Below are 25288 nucleotides of genomic sequence, written 5' to 3' on the forward strand. Positions count from 1 at the left end.
GGCCTATATTTGTGTAGCTGCAATTATTATATATAAACACGTCTCCTCACAAACATTTTGGAGGATTCTGGAAGGGTGCTAAAAGGCATGCCATAGTCTTGATCTAAACGATGAGTCCTTTTGAAAGGGGGTTAGGGGTTTACCTCTCCTGGAATAAGCCTGTCACGAGGCACTTGACTGCAGCACCTCCCTGTCAGCTGCTCTCTGCTAAGCACTCCCCTGCCTCCTGCTCTGTTAGGGGTTGTGTGTATCCCAGGGAGGAAGGAAAGCTATGCCCAACAAGGACTTTGCTCAGGGAGCAGCCTGAGTCACTGGGGACCTTGAGATGATCCTTCTATATACACAGTCCATGCCTTTTGAATCACAAATATTGTCTTGAAGAAAGGCCTTTTTTGGTTGTTGATGGTGGTGGGTTCTCACAGCCTGGCTTATAGACCAGCATTGCAGTTCTGAACGCTGAACTAACTGCAGCATGGCAGGACCTCAGCTCTCCTGAGCGCAGCAGACTGCTGACTAAAGGAGCTTTCAGTCTATAACCAGCAATGAAGAACCTCAGCTCAGTTTCAAAGTTCTGATTATGATAGGAGGCTGACTCACTCCACCCATGGCAGGAAGTGTCACTTCTATACTTAGTCATGTGAAAGAAAGTGAAAGTGTTAGTTGCTTAGTCTTGTCTGACTCTTTGCAACCGGATGGACTGCAGCCCACCAGGCACCTCTGTCCATGGAGTTCTCCAGGCAAGAATACTGGATTGGGTTGCCGTTCCCTTCTCCAGATGATCTTCCCAATCCAGGGATCAAACCTGGCTCTTCTGCATTGGCAGGCGGGTTCTTTACCACCTGAGCTACCGGGGAAGCCCACCATTAAAACAAAGACTGAAAGTCAAGGTCAGCTGGGAAGCACAGCTTGTTTGTGCTCTGAGTAGATTCCTCTGCCCTCTGCTACTGGAATGAAGCCCCTCCATTAGGGTGGGTACCTGCTCCCTTTCTAAGGACCAGTTACAAATCTGTCAGCTTCTATTTGGGGGAGGAGTCAGAATTTTCTACTACCTAGGTGTCAGCGCCTGCAAAAAGTGTGCTAGGACCACCATTTAAAAGGTCATGCAATTTAAAGTGAAGGCCTGGCACTGCTGTGGAGACACCCTAGCACCACGTACCGTGCATAGTTACGCAGATGCTCTTCAATCAGCGTGTTAGAGGAAAGATTGATGCAGCTGCCGTACATCTCCTAGAGAGGTGCAATTAAAAATCATCTGAACACATGCAACAAGCTCAGCACATGCACAAGTCTCAATAAACAGGAGGCATGCAGGAGACAGGTTAAAGGATAGATGCTTTGGACACACTTTACGGTGCATGGGGAACTGCTGAGATCTTTGACTCCTCAGTGAGAGGACCCATTAAGTTACCTGGAGAAGTTTTATTCCAGCAATGTAAGTTTGGACATATTTAATCCAAAAGGCCTGGTGTTCAGGGGCACAAGCGTGACTTTTCTAAGCTGAAGCAAATACATGCTAAAGTCTTATAACAAAGACAACTCGGTGGAAATCAATGTGCAATTAAAATTTGTGTGTTGTTAATTGGAGTGATATTAACTAAAATTTGATTTTGGTACTGCAAAAAGAATCTAGAAAGTTCTTAGACCGCACCAGAATGGGGTTGTACCTTATGACAAATAATAAATTATGCAGGTGTTACTCTCTAGTTACTGTGAAGGATATTCTGGGTCCTTCTGTTTCACAGAGGGTTTCACACGTTGGCGGCTATACCATGTTTTTAAGGGCATAACAGGCACAAAGCATGCAGGAAACATTACCTAAAAAGATGTTCGTATCTCTTACTCACAGGATTTAAATCCAGATTATAACACGTGGTTTTACAATAAATGCAATTATACAGCGCAGTTCATGGCACACACTCTGCCATCCCCTGTGTGTGGGCAAGCACTGTAGACCACCAGGGCTTCCTTAGGGGCTTGTGTCTTAAGATGTCAACGTGGAGGTTCCTGCGGCATATTTATTCCAAAGGTCTTTCTGAAGCTGAGTAGTTAATTCTTTAGAAATAGAATTTCTATTTGTATACTGTTTAATTGGGCTCGAGAATAAACTGTCCAGTCACATGAGGAGAACTAACTCTTCCTGGGACAGAATCAGGGATAAAGAGGGGCCTGATTTCACACTGATTTTGTAATCTAGTCCTATAGACATGCCTCCCCGTCTACAACTCCTAATTCTCAATGATCAAACTACTTGGGGAAATCGAGGGACCAGGATATAATCTCCTGTGATCTGTTTAATCATCCTCTCTCAATTTCCAAAGGAAGAGTAAAAGGTACTCAACACAACTTATCTCATTAGAAACCCTGGAGTCTGTTTTTCCATGCATCCTTTAGAATTCTTCCAGGGATTCCCTCAAGGTGGCCAAGGGCTGTAATCTGTGGTGTTAGGAATAACATAATTAATTTAAAAGAATAAAAGGGACATTCTCCAAACAGCACTCACCGCCTTATTTTTTCCTTTGCTAGCAGAGCTCCCGGTGTTTCCCTTACCGTCTGTCACCTTCCTCCCAAGGGAGGTTAAGGGGAGGGTGGAGGTCTTCAGCTGGCTGGATGCCTGATAGTTATTATTATTGTTCTGGTTGCCACTGAGTGTCTCCATAATGGATCGGAAGGTTCCAAAAGGCCTTTTGAGCTGATCCCCTGATTCGCTACCAGCAGACGTCCGCTGGAGGGTCCTGCCCTTCTCTCGCTCCTTTTCTCCGTTTAGTTCAAGGCTAGTTTGCTCCATCTGCACCACCGGCTCCTCAAAGGTCACTCTGAGTTTTGAGTTCTGAGATGTCCGGCGCTTGGACGACGGGGACTTGAGGGCACTCTTGGGACTCGTGGCCACTTTCTGGGCAGCTGCACTGTCAGGGCTGGGCTGAGGGGCTTCTCCAGAGGGTTGGCTTGAGGGGGTGTTTCCTGAGCCCGGACACTGGGATTCCAAGTCTGGCTCGCTGCTCTCTGAGGTGGGGGATGGGCTGTGGCCTTCCAGGGATTTGGAGGCCTTGATACTGAAAGGAAACCTGCGTCCTGATGCCAAGGTATGTTTCTTGATCATCAAGTGGAGGCTCTCTGCACTGTCCACGCCCTCCGCACTCTCCACGATGGGCTGTGGTCTGGGCCTGTCAACCTTCCTCACAGGGGTGCCCTTGGGGTCCTCAGAGTTGTTGGAGTCCGTGTCAGCCTCGCTCAGTGGCCGCTGCATCAGCTGCTTCAGCCGCGCCAACTTCAGTTCCCTCTTCTCCAGGGGGATCTTTTTGGAATGTCTCGAGGAACTCTGAGCATCCTGGAATTCCAACGACAGCTTTTCCTGGGTGCAGACATTCTCTGAAATATCTTTTCCTAATAACTGACGGAGGATTTTATCAGAATCTTCATCTTTCACTTTGGCCCTAGCCCGGCTGGATGCTGACAGGCTTCCAAGAACCTGAATCCCCTCCTGGACTCCTGGTTTGCTTTTGGCTACAGACTCATCCTCTGCGTCTGGGGACTTCCACTGGGACTTTCTGCAAGCTGGGGAGGATGGTGAACTGAAAGAGGATGGAGGATATATGAGATGATCTCCTATTGGGTTAAAATAACTCAGCCATGAACCACGGCGTGGCTTTACTGCTGCGAATAACTTCCACATCACTAAGACTGAAATAAGAATAATGTCTGCTTCAATCAAACTACAAACATTCCACGGTGGCAACCATAACCAGAATGGGATGCCTCATACCTTATGCTGTGACTGCCAAATGTGTCTACTATTTTGTTTTTTCACACATCAATTTTGCACAAATTTTCCCAATCCCATCGTCAACAACCTTATGAGCCTACATATCCTTATTTCCATTTCATAGTTGAAGGAAAAATGACTCTAAAAGAGTAAGTGACTTGTTTACAGTCGTGGAAAGAAGAAATGGCAGAGCCAGAGATAAACTCATGTCTTCTGACCCTAGATCCAGTGCCTTCTTCCCTATGATAGCTCATTTTTATTCCTCTTTATAAAAATGAAATGTCTTCTGTTGCTATCTTCTAAAAAGATAATAAAGGAAAGTCCAAGAAAACGGCTCAGAGATGAAAGATACTTAACAATCCTAACCACCATCACTTCTGGTATTACCTGGGTGAAGAAAGAAGTGACTTGCCCTCTGATTTCTGGGCTTCAAGAAGTTGTTGGAGCTGGTTCTGTAGTGTGACACGTTGCATTGTCTGTCTGGGAAAAACAAATCCAAACAAATAAGTTCTCTGACACATGGCTACTACCATAAATTAATAGATATACATTTTCTCATGATAATTTGCAATATGTTGCAATAAATCTAAAACCCTGGCAAATGTGCATAATCTTCACCCTTATAATTCAGAAATTTTCCTAAGGATACAATCAAAAGTACTCAACAAGATATTTATTATTCACATGGCAGGCAGCTTCTTTACCACTAGTGCCACCTGGGAAGCCCATTAGTAAGAAAACTGTAACATAAATGCTCATCACTAAGACTGAGTAAATCAATTTATAATTATTTCTAGGAAGGCAGCTATTAAGAACGATAATATATCTGAATATTTGCGACATAGAGAAAGCTTCCCTAATATATGTGTGTGTGTATATATATAAACTATACAGTATGAAGTGTATTTATATAAACAGACACAGACACACACACACAGAGTGTAATTTACTTTCCTTAAGTTAAAAAAAAAAGTTACAAAATGCTGTGTGTAATATAATCTCATTATCTCATTTTTAAGAAGTCTCTCTCTTTCTCCTCAACCCCCAGCCACACCCCAAGCTAGAAGGATATACTCCAAAACATTACTCACTCTCCCTAAATTGTCTGAATTTATAAAGTAATTGAGTTAATTTAGCCATCAGAAAAAAGCTAAATAAAACAAAGGAAGCAAACTGCTTCCACGTTGGGTATGCTGTGCTATGCTTAGTCACTCAGTTGTGTCCAACTCTTTGCAACCCCATGGACTGTAGTCCTCCAGTTTCCTCTGTCCAGGGGGATTCTCCAGGTAAAAATACTTCTCCAGGTAAAAATGCCATGCCGTCCTCCAGGGGATCGTCCCAACCAGGAATTGAACTCAGGTCACCCGAACTGCAGGCGAATTCTTTACCGTCTAAGCCACCAGGGAAGCCCCAGAATATTGGAATGCTTAGCCTTTCCCTTCTCCAGGGGAACTTCCTGACGCAGGAATTGAACCAAGGTTTCCTACATTGCAGGCAGATTCTTTACCAGCTGAGCTGCTGCTGTTGCTAAGTTGCTTCAGTTGTGTCTGACTCTGTGCGACCCCATAGACAGCAGCCCACCAGGCTCCCCCATTCCTGGGATCCTCCAGGCAAGAACACTGGAGTGGGTTGCCATTTCCTTCTCCAATGCATGAAAGTGGAAAGTCAAAGTGAAGTTGCTCAGTCGTGTCCGACTCTTAGCGACCCCGTGGACTGCAGCCCACCAGGCCCTCCATCCATGGGATTTTCCAGGCAAGAATACTGGAGTGGGTTGCCATTGCCTTTTTCAACCAGCTGATCTACCAGGTAAATAACTTGGTATTTTTTGTATAAAGAGAAACCTGTGTATGGCAACAGCTGATTTACTCTAGACATAGAAGCATATGCTTCAGAATGTGCTTTATTTAAATTTAAGAAAATGGGTTAAAAGCCACAGGTTAAAGAAGGCAAAATCTGTTTAGAAAACACATATTATTATAGAATTTGAAAAAGTAAATTAAACTGATTCTGATTTTAAAGAAGTAAGCAGTATTTACTGATCTCTGTAGTATTCCTGCTGTGCTCCCCATTGCCCTCCAAAGATGTCTATCACATCCTAATCCCTGGAAGATGTGATTATGTTACCTTATGTGATAAAAAAGGGAATTAAGGTTGGACTGTGGGTGGGTCCAATCTCACCACATGAGTAACAGTGAAGAGAAGGCAGAAAAGGAGATCAGAGGGACTTAAAGTGTGGTAAGGACTCTACTTGCGGCTGGGGACTTTGACGATGAAGGAAGCAGCTGTGAGCCAAGCAATGCAGTAGCCTCGAGGAGCTGGCAATGACTCTCAGCTGACAGCAAGAAAACAGAGACTTCAGCAAGAAACTGATTTTGCTACATGACCTGAATGAGCAGGAAACAGACTTTCATCTGACAGTCTCCAGAAAGGAAAGTAGACTGTGAAAGCCCTGATTTTAATCTAGAGAAATTCATTCTGCTATCCTGACCTACAGAACTGTAAGATAAATGTCCATTGTTTTAAACCACTGAGTATGTGGTAATTTGATACAGGAGTAGAAAACTAAGCATCAAAACTGGTAGCAGCTCCCATGAGTCGGAAGGAAGAACTAAACCCATGAGTTATGTGTCCTTAAAAGAGCTGCTGAATCTTCGATGCTGGCTTGAGGAAGTTCAATCTTCTTGCCAAATGTCACTGCACATCCTCAACAGCTGTCGGCTACCTAAATGTAATTCTGAGAGATCGGATTTGCATAATACTCTTCCACCAGCCCCAGATAGTCTCCTTTTCTCAGAAGTGGTCAGTCTTAGTACTAACATTCCATCCCTAAGACTTAAGAAGTCTGTGATCTTATTTTATCTCGCTCAGTCTGTGACTCACACACTGAAATAAAGCAGAAGCCAGCTAACTTTCCCCTAAAGGGTCAAATATTAAATATTTTAGGCTTGCACACCACAAATTCTGTGTCATAATTACTCAACTCAGCTTATGTAGTTGTGAAATCAACACTCAGTAATATGTAAGAGAATGTGTATGGCTCTGTTTCAATAAAACTTTACAAAAACAGGTGGTGGGGAAAAAAAAAAGCAACAGGTGGTAGGGTGAATTGGGCCTCAGTGTATATATAGTCTATAGTTTGCTGACCCTAATCTAAAGAATAAACAAAGAATAAAAAATACACAAGAGCTTTCTACTTTTCCTCCTTTGAAATTTGGCACTGCCTGTCAAGTATTTTAGAAAAACATTAGGTGAGGGATTAAAATAGATGAAGTAAGATTACAGTCTCCTTTTAAAGGGTTTTTAGGTGTCAATGTGAATTATGACACAGTCAAGAAAACAATTTGGAAGCAATTAGGTTGACTGATGACAGGAATCCCAGGTATGGATGGAGAAAAAAAGGACTCTATTATCTAGATTCTAAAAAAGCCCTCAGAAAGGACTAATCAACTTTAATTATAATATATGAGCATGTGAAATATGAATATGTGAAAATATGTGAGCATTTGTCCAGTATGTCTGCTAGGCTGCTCTAACAAAGCACCACAAGTTGCCTTCCTTAAACAACCGAAGTTTATTTTCTCGTAGTTCTGGAGGCTAGCAGAGTGTAACCGAGGTGTTGACAAGGTTGGTTCCTTGGAGGGCTGTGAGGGAGAATTGGCCCCCTGCCTCTCTCCTAGTGTTTGGTGGTTCACTAGCAATCTTTGGCATTCTCTGACTTCTGAATGAATCACCCTGATCTTTGCCTTCCTGAGCACATTATCTTCTCCCTATGTGTGTCTGTCTCTTTGTCCAGACTTTCCCCTTTTGCAAGAACACCAATCATCTTGGATTGGGCCCAATCCTATGACTTAATTTTCATTTGATTACTTTTGTAAAGACCCATCTTCAAATAAGCTCACATTCCAAAGTCCTAGGGGTTAGGACTCCAGCACATCATTTTATGAGGCCACAATTCAACCCATTGACACCTACACTTATAGATTAGGATGTCTAAGAGAGCTGAAGAGTACTATTTCTAAATAACAGCTATGTTGATGAAGGACTGGTAAAAATATCCTACGAGGAAAAGGCGCTCAAGACTGTCTCCCACTCACAATTTTGGACTGGAAAACTAGTGTTTTCCATCCTTCCTCATGCACCCTTTGATGTTATTGGTGCCCTAGAGTCTGAAGGGTACAGTGGACTAAATAGAGTAAGTGAATTTCTGTTCTAATTTCGCCAGTCTCACTGAGACACACAGTAAGTACAAAACTAGTGTCTCCAGCATAACCTCTCTTATTTCATATTCTCATTGGCTTGACTACAACTGTCTACAACCTTCAGTTTGGAGACAGTGGAATAACTGCTGTCTATTAGCATACATGTGTGATTTATCCCAGGATCATCAGCAGAGAGAGCAGCCAAGACTCTGACCTTGAAGAGTTCTACCAATAAAGCAACTACTTAAAGCGCAGGAAAGGCTCTCCAACTCTGTGCTGAGAGATTGAGGGAAAGGTTTTTCAGTCTTTTCTCTGAGTACAAACCGTTAGAAAAAAACATTCCACTGGACTATTTTAAAGTTCCTCTCGATGGATATGTCTATACACTACTGGGGGGAGTATCCACTGGTACACCATTTCTGGAAGGATATTAGGCAGCATCTATCTACAAGTATCATGACAGCAAGGAGATCAAACCAGTCAATCCTAATGGAAATCAACCCTGAATACTCATTGGAAGGCCTGATGCTGAAGCTGAAGCTCCAGTATTTTGGCCACCTGATATGAAGAGCTGACTCACTGGAAAAGACCCTGGTGCTGGGAAAGACTGAAGGCAAAGAAGAAGAGGGTGGCAGAGGATAAGATGGTTGGAGAGCATCACCGATTCTACGCACATGAACTCGGGCAAACTCTGGGAGACAGGGAGGGGACAGGGATGCTTGGTGTGCTGCAGTCCATGGGGTCACAGAGTCAGACGTGACTTAGTGGCTGAACAACAAAAATCCACATGTATGTACATTTGTTCTGATAATTCCTTTTCTAGGAACTTCTTTTCAGAAATACCTACACATGTACATAAAGACACGTGTACAAGTATGTTTGCCTTGACAAGATAACTTCCTGAGGGAATTAGGAATTTGTGTGCATTTCCCCTTCAGTTACATCCAGACCTTCAAAGCTTGCTTAGCTCACCTGCCCCAGGGGAGTCTTGTGTACCTGGGCAGAGGACTGTCGGAGAGAAAGGAACCCCTCTAATTTTTAAGTTTAAATTTTTTTCTAGTGAAAGCCTAAACTCATTACAGACAGTATTCTAGGTACTGACAGGGGAAGGGTGGAGGAGTGCAGAAACTCTTAACCTCTAAGGTATGAGAGCAGAAGCAGAGAGAGAAATGTTTCCCAAGTTTAGCGAGGAGCCAGAGGATCTAAGGACTTGTCACTGTTGCATGAATTAACTTCTAACCAGTTAAGGCCTCCCACCAACTACAGATCTTTTTTCACAAGGAAAGAAGAAAAAAATAGTTTTTATGATTTTAAAGTAAAACTTCACTTTTATCCCCTAAAACTTAATTTTTAAGGTCTATCCTCCTAATCTGTTACCATTACTTTGAGTGCTATTCTTGATTTTCGATGATTCCCTTACCAGTATGGCAACGGTCATTTGGCCAATGTGTTCTCCAAGGGCTGACCTCTGTCCCCTTAGAGGGGCCTCAGCTCTTAGTCCTTCAACCTGCTTAACAGCCCCCCAGATGGCCTCGCCTTGGGCCCTCCTTTCTTCAAGCACACCATGGCAACTTCCCAGCCATGCTTCCCTGACATCTGGTTATGTAATGTGTACCCGCTTCATTATTTCATTAAAAAAAGAGCTGGGCTTAACTAGACAAAGAGTGTTTCAAGTAACATCATGCCGAGTTCACATCTTGAGGATTTTTCATTCTGAGGATTTGGGAATTGTCTGCTTAATTTTTATAATAAATTTGTGGCAATGGTTACCAGGGTACTTGTACTTTCCCAAATATACATTTTTCTTTTTTGAGAAAACTGAGAAACTGGCTCATCTTGAAACTTTCTCTCTCATGCTCTTTATAATTTGCTGAACTATTAAGGACTGAAGTTTGGAATGATGCCCACATGTGCTTTCTGCGCCCGCTACATCATCTGGGGCCCTGAGATGTGAAGACAGAGAGAGACTCTCTCCCCTAGTTCACTGTGGCTTAAGTTTCCTGCTGAGGAAGCTTGCTCTGCATTCTTTTTTTGCTTAAATATCATTTTGCCTCCACAGAGATGGCATCTTTAGCATGAACACCAGCTGTGAGGACTTGGAACGAGGGAAGGAAAGAAGATGAGGGGGACACTTGGCATTCCCGGTACCACCCGCGCGACGGAGCCTTCTGAGGACCGGGCTGACACCTAAGCACGACCGGCCAGACCGGGTTCTCATGGAACAAGCAGGTCACTCACTCCTTCAGCTGCTTGGTGAGCTTCACCACCTGGGAGGCTAGCGACATGCAGGTCTCCACCACCACCAGGTACCGGGAGCACAGGCTGTGTCCATGGCGCTCGGCGCTCTGGGAGGGCTTCTCCCCTGCGTGGTTCTGCATAGTGACATTTGCTCCGTACTCAACCAGGGTCTGTTAGAGAAGGCAGAGACACGTGATCTGTCAGGACTTCCCTCTAAACATCATTTTTAAAAAGATTTTTGAAGTATAGTTGATTTACAATTTTGTTAGTTTCAGGCGTGCAGCAAAGTGATTCAGTTATATATATATATATATATATATATATATATATATATATTTCTTTTTTCCAGGTTGCTTTCCATTATGGGTTGTTACAAGATATTGAATATAGAATATAGTTCCCCATGCTACACAGTGAACTCTTGTTGCTTATCTATTTTATGTACAGTAGTTAGCATTTTTTACTTTCATACTCCCAAATGTATCCCTCCCCCACCTCCTTCTTCCCTTTGGTAACCATAAATTTGTTTCCTATGTTTGTGAGTCTGTTTCTGTTCTGTATACAGAATAATCTGTATTATTTTTTAGATTCCACATATAACTGATACATTATAATTGCTTTTCTCTGACTTATGTAGTATGATATTCCTTAGGTGTGTCCATAAACATTACTTTTTAATGACTGTAACAGAAGATTGAATGGAACTTCTCCTGTTATTCCAAAACCAGTCACCAGAGTCCACAGCAGGACAGGGTTGGGGCAAGGAGCCTCACATAAAAAGAGGACTTCTAGTGAGATTTTAGCAGTCAGTATCAGATGCCTCCCTTCAGAACCTACAACAACACAACTGACCAACCTTCTTACTATCAACCCCACCCAGCCTCAGAAGGACACTGGGAAGGGGAGGAGGATGTGTTGTCCTTCGGGGTCCTTTCCTTCATGAGATGAGCAGGGCAGTGTCTGCAGTGAGAGGCTCTGTCCCTTTCAATGGGTGGGCTTATGAATTTAGGGATGCCCATAAGAAAAAGAAGGAACTTTTTTTACCTGTTCTGTTTTGGGCAGCACATTTGATCTGGTACGGAACCTACCCAATCAGAGATAAAAAGAACAGGGGAGAATTGTCATGGCAGGGGCCCGTATTCTCACCACGTGCCCTGCCGAGGATGTGTCCCCATAGATTGAGCAGGTGTTGTAGAAGGGAGCATGCTGTGAGCTTATTATCACCTGATGAAAATGGAGAAGGTTCTTTAGCAGGAGGAGGCAGTGGGAAGCAACACCGTGGAGAGGCTTGTATGGGGAGGAGGGCGCAAGGTTGGGGCCGCATCTCCCTGTCAGGTAGCTGTGGGGAGGCTCTAAAGGACCCTCCAAAGACCCCACCCACCACATCCACAGCCCCTGAAGGCTGCTCCCGAGGACATCAGTGGCAAACCTTAGTGAGCTAAAGAAGCAAGACAACTTTCAGGGAGATGCCATGACCCCTGCCAGTTAAGCAAAGAGACAGCTGACTTCCTGTCTCCATACTCCCTATTTGTCCTCAACAGTGGAGCCCAGGAGAGAGCAGTGAATAGGAGCTAAGGCGGTGTGAAACAAGCCAGTCAAGCTTCTATCCCAAACTCATTCCTTCTACCCTAAGCTGATCTGGGCTGGGGAGGAGAATACTTTGAATTAGAATTAAGACTGAGATTTTTTCAATTGGTTTGAAGTGTATGTTAACAGTCAAACAAAGGCAAAAAGTTAAGGAATCTTGTCAAGGTATCAATACTATAGGGGAGAAAGATTTGAAGAGGCATGGTTGAGATTGTTAATTTATTTTCTTTTTACTGTACTTTGGCTTGTGTGATCTTAGATCCCTGATCAGGGATTGAACCTGTGCCCTCAGCAATGAAAGCACAGAGTTCTAACCACCGTTATACCAGAGAATTCCCTGCCATCGTTAATTTTTAAAAATCAAAACTTTAGTTTTTATGCTGTGGTAACAACAGACTCCACAAAAAGCTGTCACATCAATATCAATCAACTGTTATAGTCTGATATATTTTTTTGACACTATCAAGATGAGTTTGTAGACCTCCGGATTTATTTTAGTAATAGATAATGTTTTCTCCACAAGAAATAATTGTTATTTTAAAATTTCTAGACTACTCAGACTCAGAGGTCACTAAGGAGCTTCATTTTCCACTCAGTTTAGGATTACTCGCCATGAAAAGTCACTGTGCCCTACAGTCACTTCCACTCAGCTCACAGAGTATCCCCACCTCACACTGGGCTCCCAGAGACCCAGCGTAAACACACACTGTTAACGTTCTCCTTGGCTCCGGCCTCTGCAGTTTTCTCTCCAGTGTTTCTCTCCATCATAGCAACACTTGCTCACTCCCTTTTCCACTTCCAATCTCTTTGAACCTACTTTTTCTCACACCCAGTGGAGAGACTTACTTCCAAGAGTATCCAAGTTTCCACATCCATGGTGCCTAGTGCCAAAAATATCATTTGTGTTAAGTGGAGATGAACACGCTGAAAGGACAGACTGCTTCTCCTCACATATTAAAAAAAAATTGAAATCTCAAACAGAATTAGTGATATCAGCCGGTTTTCTTTGGCTTGCAGTCATTTATTAGCTGATAAAAGTTTACTCTTTTTTACTTTGAGACTATTAAATATGACGGTGTTTTGTTAAATGGAAAAATGAAGTTTTCAGTCTTCATTCAATTATTTTTCCTCCACAAAAAGCAATGCTATTCCTTTCATCTTTCTGCAGACCCTGGTAGTAATTTAAATTTCTCTCTTTTCTACACACTTTGATTTCTCATCACTCCTTTCACAACTGGGTGTCTCAAATTAGAAGATGCATGCTTTGCCAGCAATAGTGGGGAAACTTCTCAGACACTTGGAATATTTGCTGTTAATGTGGCTTTCCACAGAGCAGTTGCATGTGAGGAGACCCTGTAGGGATCTTTTTGCTATTGCCTCTGCATGCTGGTTTTATTAGCTCTTGTCTCATATTTACAGCTTTTGCATATCTTCTCCTGTCATTTCCTAATCCTCTCTGCTTTTCTGAGCAACTGGTTCTCACTGCCCAGTTTTCTCTTTCAGATAGTCTACCAGCACACGGGAAAACCTTGGTAAGTGCCTGTTAAGTTTGGAATAAAAGAAATATTACCAAATATGGTGAAAAAGAGCACCGTTTTCCTAGAGTTCTCGAGTACACATAAGATATTTTGAACTATATGAAACTGGTGAGGTGAAAGTATTTTCTTTAATCATGGCCTTCACCCATACATTGTCAGCTGCTCTTTTCCTACATTTCAGGCAGATGTGGGGACAAATCCATGGATATTGGGTCATTTTCGATGATAAGAATGGTGTGATTGGTCAGACTCTGGTAATGATGATTTATGTTCCTAAAGTAAATTCCAGGCCAGTTCTAAACTTTGTTTCAATTCAAAGCTTTCCCTCTCCTTACACCATCACTGTCCCTCCTCCCCTTCAGCCCTCCTCCCTCATTGTTTTGTCAGTCAGAGCATTATACCTTCTAGCTGAAAAGGCCTATCCAGTTATTTAAAAAAATTTTTTAAGTTGAAGTACAGTTGATTTACAATGTTGTGTCGGTTTTTGCTATATAGCAAAGTGACTCAGTTATACACATGCAGGCATTCTTTTTTATATATTCTTTTCCATTATGGTTTAATCACAAGATCCTAAAAATAGTTCCCCATGCTGTACAGGCAGGTGGGAGAGGGCAGGCCTGGGAGTTTGGGATTAGCAGATGTTAAACCATTACCTATAGGAGGCCTGCCCAGTTTTCATATCCACGTGCTCCTCTCAGGGCCCCCGTCACGCGCTGTGAGAGCGGCAGCCCTGGTGTGGCTCAGCTCCGGGCAGCTCTGCGTTCAGCTGCGGGACGAGACACCGACCCCGCTTCTCGTAGGAAGCCTGTACTCTCTAAGCAGCCCTCTTGGAGGTCCCCTCAGGTGGCTGGGGCAGGGGGATGCCACCTCCTGTGGCTCCACTCCCCAACCTCTTTCCATCACTACACACATAAGACACAGTAAAATTCTCCAGGTATGTTTGGCTAAAAGGGTGAGGCCACCTGAGGCTGTTGGGTGGACTGGCTAGCCAATCAGGGCCCTGCCGAGCCTGCCCACAGGCTGAGGGGGTCTATATCAAGGGCTTCCTAGAATCAGTTCTGGGCTTTTTGAACGTATTGAAGAAGCTCAGTCCTGCTACAAAGAAAGGGAGAAAACCACAGGACCGTCTCTCCCCAGCCTACTAGCTGCTGTGTGTGTGTTTAGTCGCTCAGTTGTGTCTGGCTCCTTGCAACCCCATGGACTATAGCCAGACTCTTTGTGATTCCCTTATCTATGGGGTTATCCTGGCAAGAACACTGGAGTGGGTTGTCATGCTCTCCTCCACGGGATCTTCCCCATTGAGGGACACAACTTGCATCTCTTGTGTCTCGACTGTGCCATACTACTTGACACTCTAAGGAATTTTTCTAATTGTTTCCTGAAAATTCAGTCCTGTTTTTCAGACACTTGGGAAGGCGACGTGTGCTAATAACAGCAGGAACGGCCCACCTGCCATGTGACAGTCTGGGCGATATCTGTCTGACAGGGGTTTTCTGCTATCTGGAGAACACAGGGTACTTATCATCTACTGTCCTCAGCACTGGGGTTATCAGGCAATGCTGAAAGGGCAAGAGACCCTGTCCACGTCCTGTGACACTCAAGGAGAGACCCAGACAGCTATTTATGCCAATGCTTGTGTTAGAACTAACACCCCCCAAAAGATGTCCTTTTCATTATAGGGGACTGGAATGCAAAAGTAGGAAGTCAACAAACACCTGGAGTATCAGGCAAATTTGGCCTTGGAATACGGAATGAAGCAGGGCAAAGACTAATAGAGTTTTGCCCAAATGCACTGGTCATAGCAAACACCCTCTTCCAACAACACAAGACAAGACTCTACACATGGACATCACCAGATGGTCAACACCGAAATCAGATTGATTATATTCTTTGCAGCCAAAGATGGAGAAGCTCTATACAGTCAGCAAAAACAAGATCAGGAGCTGACTGTCGCTCAGATCATGAACTCCTGATTGCCAAATTCAGACTCAAATGGAAGAAAGTAGGGAAAACCACCAGACCATTCAGGTATGACCTAAATAAAATCCCTTATGATTATAAGCAGAAGTGAGAAACAGATTTAAGGGCCTAGATCTGATAGATAGAGTGCCTGATGAACTATGGACTGAGGTTCGTGACACTGTTCAGGAGACAGGGATCAAGACGATCCCCATGGAAAAGAAATGCAAAAAAGCAAAATGGCTGTCTGGGGAGGCCTTACAAATAGCTGTGAAAAGAAGAGAAGCCAAAAGCAAAGGAGAAAAGGAAAGATATAAGCATCCAAATGCAGAGTCCCAAAGACTAGCAAGAAGAAATAAAAAAGCCTTCCTCAGCGATCAATGCAAAGAAATAGAGGAAAAGAACAGAATGGGAAAGACTAGAGAGCTCTTCAAGAAAATTAGAGATACCAAGGGAACATTTCATGCAAAGATGGGCTGAATAAAGGACAGAAACGGTATGGACCTAATAGAAGCAGAAGATATTAAGAAGAGGTGGCAAGAATACACAGAAAAACTGTACAAAAAATATCTTCATGACCCAGATAATCACGATGGTGTGATCACTCACCTAGAGCCAGACATCCTGGAATGTGAAGTCAAGTGGGCCTTAGAAAGCATCACTATGAACAAAGCTAGTGGAGGTGATGGAATTCCAGTTGAGCTATTTCAAATCCTGGAAGATGATGCTGTGAAAGTGCTGCACTCAATATGCCAGCAAATTTGGAAAACTCAGCAGTGGCCACAGGACTGGAAAAGGTCAGTTTTCATTCCAATCCCAAAGAAAGGCAATGCCAAAGAATGCTCAAACTACCACACAATTGCACTCATCTCACACGCTAGTAAAGTAACGCTCAAAATTCTCTAAGCCAGGCTTCAGCAATACGTGAACTGTGAACTCCCAGATGTTCAAGCTGGTTTTAGAAAAGGCAGAGGGACCAGAAATCAAATTGCCAACATCCACTGGATCATGGAAAAAGCAAGAGAGTTCCAGAAAAACATCTATTTCTGCTTTATTGACTATGCCAAAGCCTTTGACTGTGTGGATCACAACAAACTGTGGAAAATTCTGAAAGAGATGGGAATACCAGACCACCTGACCTGCCTCTTGAGAAACCTATATGCAGGTCAGGAAGCAACAGTTAGACCTGGACATGGAACAACAGACTGGTTCCAAATAGGAAAAGGAGTACGTCAAGGCTGTATATTGTCACCCTGCTTATTTGACTTATATGCAGACTACATCATGAGAAATGCTGGACTGGAAGAAACACAAGATGGAATCAAGACTGCCGGGAGAAATATCAATAACCTCAGATATGCAGAGGACACCAACTTTATGGCAGAAAGTGAAGAGGAACTAAAAAGCCTCTTGATGAAAGTGAAAGAGGAGAGAGAAAAAGTTGGCTGAAAGCTCAACATTCAGAAAACTAAGATCATGGCATCTGGTCCCATCACTTCATGGGAAATAGATGGGGAAACCATAGAAACAGTGTCAGACTTATACTTTTGGGCTCCAAAATCACTGCAGATGGTGACTGCAGCCATGAAATTAAAAGATGCTTACTCCTTGGAAGAAAAGTTATGACCAACCTAGATAGCATATTCAAAAGCAGAGACATTACTTTGCCAACAAAGGTCCGTCTAGTCAAGGCTATGGTTTTTCCTGTGGTCATGTATGGATGTGAGAGTTGGACTGTGAAGAAAGCTAAGCACCGAAGAACTGATGCTTTTGAACTGTGGTGTTGGAGAAGACTCTTGAGAGTCCCTTGGACTGCAAGGAGATCCAACCAGTCTATTCTGAAGGAGATCAGCCCTGGGATTTCTTTGGAAGGAATGATGCTAAAGCTGAAACTCCAGTACTTTGGCCACCTCATGCAAAGAGTTGACTCATTGGAAAAGACTCTGATGCTGGGAGGGATTGGGGGCAGGAGGAGAAGGGGACGACAGAGGATGAGATGGCTGGATGGCATCACTGACTCGATGGACGTGAGTCTGAGTGAAGTCCGGGAGTTGATGATGGACAGGGAGGCCTGGTGTGCTGCGATTCATGGGGTCACAAAAGAGTCGGACACGACTGAGCGACTGAACTGAACTGACTGAACTGTGTGCATTTCTGGAAATACAAATATATCAATTTGATTCTTTTATTATCCACTAAAGAGACAAAGTTGATTTATCTAGACATTTAAATTCCCTTTTCCTGTTTTACTACTTGTTGCACTCATTTCTCCAGAGAAGCAGGGCCTGTGTACCTGTATGCACCCGAGGTAGCCATGCTGGGAGGCCACATGAACAGCACTGTTGCCATCTTGGTCCACTTCATCCAGCGAGATGCCCTGCTCTTGCATGAACTGAAGAAGCCACAGCAGAATCTTCTCCTATAAACACAAGGACAAGTTGGAATTAATTAGGCTGCCATGTAGAGCCAAATGACTGGAAAAGACCCTGATGCTGGGAAAGACTGAAAGTAGGAGGAGAAGAGGGTGACAGAGGATGCAATGGTTGGATGGCATCACCAATTCAATGGACATGGTTTGAGGAAACTCCAGGAGATGGTGAAAGACAGGGAAGCCTGGTGTGCTGCAGTCCATGGGGTCGCAAAGAGTCAGACATGACTGAGCAGCTGAACATGTAGAGAAGCCTAATAAGAAGACAGGAAAATAAAACTCCAACACGTGAAGCTTAGTTATAGCCACGCTTACCCTATGAAGAGAACATTTCCATTCTGTATGAACTGAAAATTCATGAATCTCTGACTAAAGTCAATGAAAGAGAATTGTGCTGAGAATTCAAAGAGCAGAAAGTTATCTCAGAAATGCTCTTGTTTTGCTTCCATATTCTTCAGGTGGAAAAACTGATTCAGAGAAAGTTTGAGCATCTCCTCAAAGTTACACAGTGAGACGGAGTCAATGCTGGAACCAGAATCCAAGTCTTTTGATTTCAAGGCAATATTTTTGCTACTCTGTTAAATTATCTGGTAGCTTTAAGAATATTATAAAACCTTGAACTATTGAGATAACTAGTTTCTACTTTATCACACTTCAACTATGAATTCGTAATCTCACACCTTTCAATCAGCAGGCTTCCAAAAAGGGGAAACATATAAAGTTGTTAAGCATAAGATAACCACACTGAAATAAAACTGGGACCCTCTTGATTTTTCTGATCAATTGGTGGTGGCATTTGAAAGGTAAAGGTTTCTCTTCTATGTTAAAGAGCACCAAACCTCTGAACACAACCTTTCCAAAGCAAAGACAGAACAGTCAGTGCGTGTTGTCATGACCTGTTTGCATTTTACCCACTGAGTCTTTTTTGGTATTTTCATGTTATGCTTAGTCTCAGAAGAAAGCAGGGGGATGGGATTTCAGGGTTTTAAAATAGAAAAATTAAATATAATGCTAAAAAAATACAGGAGTGGTAAAAACAACAGCATGAAATTTAGTGGGTGGAATTTGACATTTAAAAAGATGATCATGCCTTTCAAAGAGGCTTGAACCTCTCCTTAGCCTTTTAAAGGATTTTTTCCCAGTTATTTGCTTGGACTGGTCATGAACTTTTATACTTTTCTGGATTAAATTTGCCTGCACCTTCTGAACATGCCAACTAATCTGCTAAAGGAATGTTGGATCAAAACAGCCAACTCCTTTCATGTTTCTCCCCTCATGTGGGGAACGGGGCACTGTTTACGAAAGCAACTGTGATAGCAGGGAGAGACGAAGTATATGCACCACACTTTTTTTCACAGGAGCAAGCAGAAAATAAGTCCTCTAAAGAAAAAGAAGAGAATATGTAGTCAATACCCTGCAACCAACCAAGAATGTACCCTGGCAAAGCAGGGTGAGCTGCAAAAACACAGACCTTGTCGGAAGGGAAACCCTCCATGTCCAGAGAGAATGAGGTGGGGCAGAGCCCCGAGGCCAGGGCTAGGTGGCTGGAGGTGGATAAAAAAGAGGCCTATGTGCTCTCTTCTTCAGAGGCAAAGAAAGAAAGGAAGTTGAAACTGATACCAGAGCAAGTGATGTTTCAAATGTATAAGGCAGAACAACTTCTGTTACTTTTCCTATTTTAAGGGAAAAAAAAAACCCCCAAAAACTGAATTACCTTAATTTGGAGATAGATGATTAATTCATTTTTATTGAAGTACAGTTGTTCTGCAATGTTGTTAGTTTCTACTGTTCAGCAGAATGAATATATATATATTCCCTTTCTAAGATTTCCTTCCTATTTAGGTCACCACAGCACCTTGAGTAGAGGTCCCGTGCTACACAATAGGTTCTCATTAGCTATCTATTTTATACACCGTAGTGTATGTATATGTCAACCCCAAACCCCCAATTCATCCTCCCCCCTTCTTTTATCCAGAGGTTTGTTCTCTATATCTGTCTCTCCATTTCCGTTTTGCAAATAAGGTTATCTGTACCATTTTTCTAGATTCCACACATAAATGATATTCTATGATTCTTGTTTTTCTCATTCTGACTTACTTCACTTTGTATGAATGTCTCTAGGTTTATCCATGTCCCTGCAAACGGCACTGCTGCATTCCTTTTCGTGGCTCAGTCATGTTTCACTGTACACATGCATCACATCTTCTTTATCCATTCATCTGCTGATAGACATTAAGGTTGCTTCCATGTCCTAGCTGATGTAAATAGGTGCTGCTGTGAACACTGGGGTGCACGCATCTTTTTAAATTATGCTTTTATCTGAGTATATCCCAAGAGTGGGATTGCTGGATCATATGGTAGTTGTGTTTTTAGTTTTCTTCAGAATCTCAGTACTGTTCTCCACAGTGGCGGCATCAACTTATATTCCTACCAACAGTGTAGGAGGGTTCTCTCCTCCATATCCTTTCCAGCATCTGAATCATGTGACCTTAACTCCTAAAAAGATCTGGATGAGTGGGTATATCTCAAGATCAATGCCATGACCAACTGGTTAGAAGCCAATGTCTAAGAAATATCAAGAGGGCAAGCTGCTGTGCCTTTGCTGGTGAAAAGGACAGCCCTGCTATCTTCAATGGTCACTGGCAAGCTTGTGGTGACTTGGTTTGCTCCATGATATTAAACATTAAGATTGTAAAATGGGAGAGATTTTAGCGAATCATCCAATTCAACCACTCTTATTTTCAAATCGGACAACTGAAGAAAACAACTGGATATTCTCAGATATTCCAGCAGCTTCTTTAGCAAGTAAAGTTCAGAGGAGTTCAAGATAATCAGAAATATTTTTTATGTACGTTCTTGTCAGGCATACTTTCATGTTTTCCAGACTCAATTAAATATCATAATGGATATGTGTGTGCTCCACACGCACAGAAAATGCCCTTTGCTATAATTCACAGTGTTTTGACTTTTGTTGTTGTTGCTCAGACACCAAGTCATCTCTGACTCCTTGTGATTCCTTGGATTGCGGCACACCAGGCTTCTTTGTCTTTCACTGTCTCCCGGAGTTTGCTCAAATTCATGTCCTCTGAGTCAGTGATGCCATCGAACCATCACATGCTCTCATCCTCTTCTCCTGCCTTCAATCTTTTCCAGCACCAGAGTCTTTTCGAGTGAGTTGGCTCTTCCCATCAAGTGGCCAAAGTATTGGATCTTCAGCATCAGTCCTTCCAATGAAAATTCAGGGCTGGTTTCCTTTAGGATTGACTGGGTTGATCTCCTTGCAGTCCAAGGGACTCTCAAGAGTCTTCTCCAGCACCACAATTTGAAAGCATCTATTCTTTGGCTCTCAGTCTTTATGGTTCAACTCTCATGTTCAGATATAACTATTGGAAAAACCATAGCATTGACTATATGGACCTTTGCTGTCAAAGTGATGTCTCTGCTTTTCAATACGTTGTTTATGTCTGTATAGCTTTTCTTCCAAGGACTAAGTGTCTTTTAATTTTGTGGGTGCAGTCACTGTCTGTAGTGATTTTGCAGCCCAAGAAAATAAAATCTGTCACTGTTTCCACTTTTTCTCCATCTGTTTGCCATAAAGTGATGGGACCAGATGCCATGATCTTAGTTTTTTGAATTTGAGTTTTAGGTCAGCTTTTTCACTCTCTTCTTTCACCTCCATCAAGAAGCTCTTTAGTTCCTCTTTTCTTTCTGCCATTAGAGTCGTATCATCTGCATATCTGAGGTTGTTGATATTTTTAGTAATGGAGTTAGAGGAAATAGAATACTACATTCCATAAGAGCAGGAATTTTCCCCTTATAGAAATCTGGGGAAAACCTATAGAGACCTGGACTTTACAGGGGCTTGAGGCCTTGGGAGAACAGGACAAGGTCTGTGTAAGGCAGGAGGCACCCTGGCTGCTGGGGCTCTCCCAGTCAGGTGTAGTCCATACTGTTATGATAACCTGCTGCTTTTCTTAGGACGGCCTGGATAATTCTTCCTTATAATTACTTTTACCAAATTCAATATGCAAGACTTTAATCAAGCAAGAACCATTATCTTAATTCAGGTTAGTTGCTCCGTGGTGTCTGGCTCTTTGTGACCCCATGGATTGTAGCCCACCAGGCTTCTCTGTTCAAGAAACTCAAACGCTGGGAGACAGTGAAGGACAGGGAAGCCTGGCATGCTGCAGGCCATGGGGTCAGAAAGAGTTGGACACATCTAAGCGACTGAACAACAGGAGCAACAACATTATCCTATTGTTTAAAACAATGTAGGTCTTTGCCCAGCAGGTCAAATTCAGTTTCCTATGCTGCAGTGGACACTTTAATAAGAAGCTATGCAACTGGCTGCACCTTCCCAAGTGGCTCAGATGGTAAAGAGTCTGCCTGAAGCGTGGGAGACCTGAGTTTGATCCCTGTGTCGGGAAGATCCCCTGGAGACGGAAATGGCAACCCACTCCAGTATTCTTGTCTGGAAAATCCCATGGATGGAGGAGCCTGGTGAGCTACAATCCATGGGGTCACCAAGAGTCAGACATGACTGAGCTACTTCACTTTTACTTTATGCAACTGGCCTGTTTACTGAGAAGTAATATGGAAACGACCATCTCCCCTATGATACTGTGCAGAGAGGCACTGCTCAAAGGGATGGGCTGACTATCCACTTAGTTTAACAACCAAAGTTTAGGATTTCTGAGATGGCATGGAGATGGTTAGAATCCCTTGGTTTGGGTAAAAGCATCCTGGAGAAGACAACGGCAACCCACTCCAGTGTTCTTGCCTGGAGAATCCCATGGGCAGAGGAGCCTGGTGGGCTACCGCTCATGGGATCACACAGAGTCGGACACAATGTTGGCCACAATGTTCTGAGTGACTAAGCATAATGTTTAGCATCCACTCTCCTAGAAATGCTTTCTGCTCTGATTCTGGAAAACATGCCTGCAGAGACCCACAGTCCTACGGTTTAAACAGTGACTTATTTGACAAATATCCAGTAAAGAGAACAGAACAGATACAGCTACTTTCTTCAACTAAGAAGATCCTGTGAATGTACATCATATATAAATATATATCCATGATGCCTAGCTTTTCTTTTAGACCTTTAGTGTGTTCTCCCCACCTCCCCAGTGACCCCACCCCTGCCGTGTGTGTGTGTGTGTGTGTGTGTGTGTGTGTGTGTGTGTGTGTATGTGAGAGAGAGCCGAGCGGGTGGGGGATATTAAAGAATGTAACTTCAGACCTTCATGTTCCCATAGGTATTGCTTTTAGGGAACATCCAATGTAACCACATGGATGAGGCAGTTCTTCTGTATTATTCGTTTTACAGAATGCCTCTCCAACTGACATGCCATCCAATCACCTATATCTATTATATCTACCCATTCAATGTTCATCTAATGAATGAAAACTTACTTTATGTACTAGTTTCCTCTTCTGGGGATTTTCTGCTCTTTTGATAACCTGTTTTAATGCTTTTTTTGTGCATTCTTAAAGGCAATGGAATTTCTTTATACAGGCAATTAATACATGTAATTTATGAACTTTGCTGGACAGTCTAGTAAAAAATGTAATTGAAAAGTATGCCACAGGTGCATTGCTGCTATCAATAAAATCTCTATAGTTTTGTTACAACTGTAAGTTCTAAAGGAGGCAATTCTGTCTGTGATTATAAGTCATCAAATCTAACAAGCCATCAATTGTAAGATTCATTCCAGTTTTTGAGATGGTAAAATGTGAAAAAAAAAAAAGGCCAGCAAGAGTTTCATATTGTCACTTATTGTAAAATAAATGTAGAATCTAGAGACAGTAGAATGTGAAAAAAATAATACATCCAAGAATTGACTGAACAGGTTTAGGACCTCCTTGGTGGCTCAGACGGTAAGAGTCTGCCTGCCAATGCAGGAGACCCAGGTTATATCCCTGGGTTGGGAAGACACCCTGGAGAAGGGAATGGCAACCCACTCCAGTATTCTTGCCTAAGAATTCCATGGACAGAGGAGCCTGGTGGGCTACAGTCCATGGGGTCACATAGAGTCAGACACGACCGAGTGATTAACACACACACAAAGAGGTTTAGGCTGAAATTTTTTTTTTTTTGCCAAATTTATCTTATACTTAACTTATAGGTAAATAAATAATATTTGTAGCAATAAAAATCATAAAATGGAAGGTATCCAATAATCATTATACCAACATTTACTTAGTGTCTGCTCCAGGCTTCCTGTGACTTTTCTCATTTGGATCTCAGAGCAACCCCGTTAAGAAAGTTTTATTATCTCCATTCTAAAGATGAGGAAACTGAGGTCCAGGAAGACATTTTCTTATCTTTTCTTTTAAAATAAAGAAATACAGACAAGGCTCCTGGGCTAGCAAGGGTAGGGCTAGGATAAACTCAGACTGAGGAGCTAACGTTCTGTGTCTTCTGTGTATGAATATCTACCATGGCTCATGACCCATGACCCTTGACTCCATAAAGGACATGCTCCTTTGGCACCCCTTGGGTCACAGAAATCACGTTAACTGCCTGTCAGTCTGTGGGTTGTGGAGCTCTGTGCTGGTTATGCTTTTTCAAAGATCCCTGGAGAGCAGATTCTTGCTTGTGCCAATCAAAGATTTTTCTATGCACTTTCATCTGCAATCGCAGCACTTTCAGCGTTGTCTTCTTATTTCTGCCCCATGACAACAAAATAATAAAGTCAACAGAATATTTCTCCTTTTAAAAGTAAACTGTGGAAAAACTATGACACAGCCTGTGGAAGCAACCCCCTCACCAGCAGGCCCGTCACCATTCATGACCATTCGGAGGAATTCTGAGCCTCTTGTGAAAAAGTGACTTTTATTTTTTTTAGTCTGATCAGGTCAAACATTTAAAATGGAGAATGAACATCACACGGGCAAGTGTGCTCTTTCTCAGTAAATGGTTAATGCTATGATGCCTGTTGTTTCCGTAGCAGAACTTCTTGACCAAAAGGCACATTAAAGGTTTAGAAACAAAATGAGAAGTTTGATGTTGAAACAGTGACCAACACACCAGACAGGCCGGAACCCCCAGGCATGTGAGGGCGAGAGCTTCGCTGGGACCCTGAAGGAGACCATCTGAGCTTTCATACTTGAATAAAACAGTCCAAGTTACACAGGTGGTAGCTTTGACTTGAGATCATTCTGTCTTGATTGTTTCACCAGCAGCATCTCTCCCACGGGACGGCAAAGCAGGCCCATCTGAACATGTGCCCCTCTCCTTCCCCGAGTGTCCCTCACGCGTTCACCTTCATGCTCCCCGTGGCCGGTTCTGCTAGGTACTATCAGACAATGAAGTAACTGCGCTCTCTGAGACTTTGTGTGTCAAGAGGAGGAAAATCAATTCCTGTTACCCAAAGACCTATCACTCCAGGAGACCACTAAAAACTGCTGGCTATCCCACGGTTCTGGAGTCCTTACAGGTAATTTTTTACCAGAAAAAGGATGCCAATTGTGAGTCAAATGGAGCCCATTCTTTTAAGAATCTATAGTAGGGGCCAAGGGTAACTAAAATAAACCAGGAGAGAAATTTTCCTCTGTACTATCCTTTCCAAAAGGTATT

General features: G+C 42.9%; 1 protein-coding gene across 11 annotated transcripts in view; it reads right to left on the bottom strand.

Moving 5' to 3' along the window:
• Nucleotides 1-25288, bottom strand: part of SNCAIP (synuclein alpha interacting protein) — a 163234-nt gene that overhangs the window by 10909 nt on the left and 127037 nt on the right. For 5 of the 11 annotated variants that reach the window (XM_069591683.1, XM_069591680.1, XM_069591682.1 and 2 more), the window contains 5 exons: nt 17575-17700; nt 10198-10367; nt 4148-4240; nt 2501-3569; nt 1157-1227 (listed from right to left, as the gene is read on the bottom strand). In XM_069591683.1, coding sequence (XP_069447784.1) covers nt 1157-1227; nt 2501-3569; nt 4148-4240; nt 10198-10367; nt 17575-17700 — 1529 coding nt within the window. Of the gene's footprint in view, nt 1-1156; nt 1228-2332; nt 2434-2500; nt 3570-4147; nt 4241-10197; nt 10368-17574; nt 17701-25288 lie in introns of those variants that run through there. The other 6 variants (XM_069591687.1, XM_069591686.1, XM_069591688.1 and 3 more) reach the window with 3 other exon arrangements.

Source organism: Ovis canadensis, chromosome 5 (genome assembly GCF_042477335.2).
Source record: "Ovis canadensis isolate MfBH-ARS-UI-01 breed Bighorn chromosome 5, ARS-UI_OviCan_v2, whole genome shotgun sequence".
Taxonomy (NCBI): Eukaryota; Metazoa; Chordata; class Mammalia; order Artiodactyla; family Bovidae; genus Ovis; species Ovis canadensis.